At 54.4% G+C, this 4,516-nt stretch overlaps 1 protein-coding gene across 2 annotated transcripts; it reads right to left on the bottom strand.

Annotated features, from left to right (window-relative positions):
* Nucleotides 1–441: 441 nt before the first annotated feature.
* SRSF1 (serine and arginine rich splicing factor 1) lies at nucleotides 442–4,229 on the bottom strand. Of its 2 annotated transcripts, none has more exons than XR_004061272.1 (4): nucleotides 3,613–4,229; nucleotides 3,232–3,416; nucleotides 1,857–3,006; nucleotides 442–943 (listed from the first exon to the last, which is right to left on the bottom strand). XR_004061272.1 is itself a non-coding variant. In XM_030962546.1 (4 exons), exons 1-4 carry the CDS (start codon nucleotides 3,804–3,806, stop codon nucleotides 2,384–2,386), a joined length of 747 nt encoding a protein of 248 aa, XP_030818406.1. In that variant the 5' UTR covers nucleotides 3,807–4,206; the 3' UTR covers nucleotides 442–2,383. The 2 variants fall into 2 exon arrangements, 1 of the variants encoding a protein (XP_030818406.1); XM_030962546.1 differs by having other exon boundaries at nucleotides 442–2,578; nucleotides 2,834–3,006; nucleotides 3,613–4,206.
* Between the last annotated feature and the right edge of the window lie 287 nt (nucleotides 4,230–4,516).

The following is a 4,516-nucleotide window of genomic DNA, read 5'->3' as shown; positions in this document are numbered from 1 at the left end:
CCCGGGGCCACAGCCTGCTCTGGGCATCGCAGGGAGCCTAAGGGGGAAGGAAGGTCCAGCCTGGCCCCAGGGGGGCAATGGGCCCTGCCCACAGCCCAGGGTTACACCAGACCCCAACTCCTGCTCCCTCCTTCCTCCACCCACAGCAGGAATGGTCACACAGACCAGTTCTGCCCCATTCATCCCCAGGACAAGCCCATAAATCTCCCATTTCCCCCCTGAGATCTCCTATCAACAATCCCTCCTTCAAGCACGGATAATTCATTCTTTTCCCCTCCCCAGCGCTGGATTCCACCCATTTCCCAGGGAACTGATCCTTTATTGAGGAGAAGCTCAAACATGGATGTTTCCTGTGGAACACTCCAGCTCTGTTCCACACAAAAGGCTTTTGTCCGGGTCCCAACACGAGGGCGAGACTGCGACCAACGATGACACGGGGCGTGTTTTTGTAAAAATTTTATTTGTCAAAGAAAAAAAGCAATGGCCAATTGAAACCTACGTCATCTTTAACTCCAATTTTGGTCTTTAAATTTAGACAAATGACTTTTTTACTTTTTTTTTTTAAAGAAACCCCCCTTTTTCCCCTTTAAGGTTTACCATCTACTCGTGCTGAATCCTTCCAAGGAGATTGCTCCAGCGTACCTCTCCAGGTCCTCGCTTTGCTCCTTTTACCAAAAAAATGCAAAACTCCATCGTGCATCTTAAGGGCTCCAATCGTCAAAAATAGGAAAAAAAATATCTTTGGAATAGCCAATTAAGTTGAATAAAAAATCCACACGAATGCGGTTTGGTTGGGGCAGGAATCCACTCCTATGTTCCTGGTAATTTGATCCCGCTCCATGAATCCTTGTAATTCAGCCTCCCTATCCTATCCACATTATGATTTGAATCCAATGATCCAGCTCCAAGGATTGGGATCCAGTGAGCCCTCTCCAATCCAAACCTTTATAACCAGCAAAACCAAAAAAGAGGAGGCAAAAAGTTAGATACTGTAATGAAAAAATAGGATTCTGGGGAATGATCAGTTATGTTTGCCATCAATAAATTCAGATGTACAGTAATAACTATCAATTCCCCAAAACAAACTTTCCAATGGTGATGCTCAGATAATTTCTTTAGAAATGTTAATTACTATTTGGAGGAAACATTGTAAATATTTACAATATGTCAACTGGAAATGCCAACATACTCAGCGCATTGGTGGGTACGAGGTTTTGTGGTTGTAAAAAATGGTTTTACTAAACTGGAAAAGCTTTAACTGCTCGGTCTATCCACCTACTATGGAATGGCTGGACTACAGCTGCACTCCCAGCTGGAGGGAACGTTAACAATCGGTGTTTTCACACGGATCGTGAGTCAATCGTGAATTAGTCTGAGGGGGCAGGGCTGAGACTTAAATTATTCCCCACTAGGTTTGCTATTTTTATTTTGCTTTCATTCTGGTACTTATAAAAATGCAACAGCCACGCTGTATCAGTCACACAGAGGACATGCAGATTTTAGCAGTATTGATATTATACTCTGATTGCAAGTTCTACTACAAGTGTACGGATACTACGGACATGGACACTTGTAACCAAACGCTGCGGGACAAATAAACCAATGCTCCCCCCCGGCCCCTTATTCCTTTAGAAAACTAGAATGGAATAGAGAATTACAAAAGCAGGGATCTGGCCACAATTGCCCCCCCAGAGAAGGAAGTTTTAGAAGAGAAGAGCAATGGCAGCCTGCGGTCACGAGGACATGCCTGAAGCCACACGTGGGGACACGTAGGTGCTCGGCCTCAATTCCCCTGTCTCTCAGTATAAGGTCAATACTGCCAAGTTCATCTGTGACAATAGCACTTGGAGTCATACCATTGCCTCCATTATTGATCTGATCCTCCTCAATCCTCCTTTTGACAATCCTAAAATGATTGACATGTGCTCCACAATCCTTTAATCCAAAGCATTCTTAATCCATCTCTTCAGATATGTCTACAGAAAGACACACGAAAAGGCAAGATAAAATGTAAGATCCCCCAGAAGAGACAAGTTAGCCACAAACATCCCAACATCCCCAGCTCGTCTCGACCACAGCGGAACACTGAGACATTTACACAGCAATACCACAGCTCCAAGAATGTTGGTATTGAACTAGAACTAAACCAGAACAATCCTGACTGACAGCAATTAAAATACAATTTACCAAAGACAGGAGGGGAATGTTGGTGTCGAGGAGCAAATACTCACTAGGGATTTTACACAAGAATGCAATTCAACACTTCAGCCAATTCGAGTAAAACAGTTGGAATTTAAAAAAAAATAAATGAAAGACTGTACTAAGTAAAGGAAAACTGTGTACAACATGGGGTTCTACAAAAAGATCAGAGCTAAAGTGATGTTTATGTACGAGATCGGGATCTGCTGTGGCGGGGAGAGTAGCGTGGAGATCCTCTGCTTCTTCTTGGGGAATAACTGCGGCTTCTGCTGTTGCTGCGACTACGGCTCCTGCTACGACTACGGCTGCGGGACCGAGATCTTCCATAGCTTGGGCTTCTTGGGCCATCAACTTTAACACGGATGTAGGCAGTTTCTCCCTATTGGATAGACAGAACTTTCGATTGAAACGTCGAGGCTTCAGGGCCATGTTTCAGGCATGCTGACAGACTGCAGACAGCGTTACTACGGCCGGGACAGACAGCAGAGCTTACACGTCTATGTCCAGCCTGACCACACACTTAGTTAGCTGCTCCGTAACCAAACAATGACCACCACGCGTTCCTTACCTTCACATCCTACTGTTAAGCCCCTTGTATCCAATTCTGGCCAAAGAAAGTAAGTGTGATACCTACCTCGTGAGATCTAAATTTAGTGTTATCCAGCTTTCGCACAGCGTAGGTCATGTCTTCCTTCCGCACAAACTCCACGACACCAGTGCCATCTCGGAAAACATCAGCATAACATACATCACCTGCTTCACGCATGTGATCCTTTAAATCCTGCCAACTTCCACTTGGAGGCAGCCCTAGAGAAAAACCAAAACGTGACTTTAAAACCGGATTACAGCCTCACCTCCCGTATTACGGCAGCAAAAGCGCGGCGAAGGAGAGGAGCGCTCAGCATCGCAGGGACAGCACCGCTCCCCTCCCAAAGCACACAGGGCCACGTTTTTTTAAGGAGTAGCTCGCAGCAGCACCGCGCCCGCAGGACCCCGGGGGAGCACTGAGGCTGAGAGAGAGCAATGACTCACCCGAGACGATCACTCTGTACTCCGAGCGCCGGGACGGGGGGCCGTACCTGCCCCGGGGGGCTCCTCCCCCCCCGCCACCACCGCCTCCTCTGCCGGTGCCGCGGCCGCTCCGGGGGAACTCCACGCGGAGGCGATACCCATCGTAGTCGTAGCCGTCCCGCCCGTAGACGGCGTCCTCCGCGTCCCTGCGGGCGGCACGGGGCGGGCGGTGAGCGCGCCCGCCGCACCGCCCGCCTTTGTTCCCGCTTCCCGCCCGCCTCTCCCCGCCCGCCGCCTGGCCAGGCCCCGTTAGCGCGGCCCGGGCCGCGGGGCAACGCTCCGGGCGGGCAGCGGCGGCTCCGCGGGGCTGGGCGACCCGGGGCAGCGCCAGAGGGGCCTCACCTGGGGTCCTCAAACTCGACGAAGGCGAAGGGCGGGCCCCCGCGGCGGTTCTTCAAGTCGATGTCGCGGATGGCGCCGTACTTGTAGAACACGTCCTCGATGTCCTTGGTGCGAATGTCGGGGGGCAGGTTCCCCACGTAGATGCGGCAGTCGTTGTTGCCGGCCGGGCCGCGGATGACGCCGCCGCCGGACATGGCGAGGTCGGCAATGTTTGCGGCGGCGCGGGGCGGTGCGGGCGGCGCGGGGCGGCGGTGGCGGGGCCGGGCCGGGCTCTCGGAGCGCTCTCGTCACCTCCCCCGACCGCCGCTTCAAAATGGCGCCCGCGGCTCCGCTCGCGCTGCCTCTGCGCGCACCGATCTCACCCCGGGACGCAGCACCGGCCGCAGCACCGCCCGCGCTCACGGCGGACCAGCGGCGCACGCGTCTTCCGCCGCGCCCTCAGTCTTCCGCCCCGCGCATGCGCGGTTCCACCGCAAAGTAGTCCCTCGGTTCTCGCCGCCTCAGAGAAGCCAAGTCCGCGAGGGGGGCCGCAGCTGTGGGGCGCGAGGCTGCGGGAGCTCGGTTATACCGTGGGGAGCCTGCGGTCCCCGCGGCAGATGAGAGACGCTCCTCCCGGCAGCGGCTTAAACGGCGGAGGCCGCGTGACGTCACGTCCGGTGCGGCGCCCCGCGCCTTTAGGCCCGGCCGGGGAGGGCGCGGCCCACAATGCATCGCGCGGGACGGCGGGCGCGCTTGGCGCCAAGCGCGGGGCGCCTCCCACAATGCACCGCGGGCGGGCCGCCATGGCCCTGCCGCCGCTGGCCCCGGTGTCCCCGCTGTGTCCCCGCACTCTGTCCCCGCCATGTCCCTGCCGTGGGCTGAAGGGCTCGTTCAATGCGCTGTCCCGGTGTGCCGCGCCTCGGGA

The sequence above is a fragment of the Camarhynchus parvulus genome, chromosome 19 (genome assembly GCF_901933205.1).
Source record: "Camarhynchus parvulus chromosome 19, STF_HiC, whole genome shotgun sequence".
Taxonomy (NCBI): Eukaryota; Metazoa; Chordata; class Aves; order Passeriformes; family Thraupidae; genus Camarhynchus; species Camarhynchus parvulus.
The sequence above is the reverse complement of the archived record's forward strand: the minus strand, read 5'-3'. Positions and strand labels throughout refer to the sequence as shown.

What these genes read in the sequence shown, in the direction of transcription:
- SRSF1 (XM_030962546.1), bottom strand. Translation starts at nt 3,806, where the DNA reads ATGTCCGGCGGCGGCGTCATCCGCGGCCCGGCCGGCAACAACGACTGC. An exon ending in GTACAGAGTGATCGTCTCGG is followed by an intron (nt 3,007 to 3,231) that starts GTGAGTCATTGC and finishes GTTTTTCTCTAG; the next exon opens with GGCTGCCTCCAAGTGGAAGT. An exon ending in CTAAATTTAGATCTCACGAG is followed by an intron (nt 2,579 to 2,833) that starts GTAGGTATCACA and finishes TCTATCCAATAG; the next exon opens with GGAGAAACTGCCTACATCCG.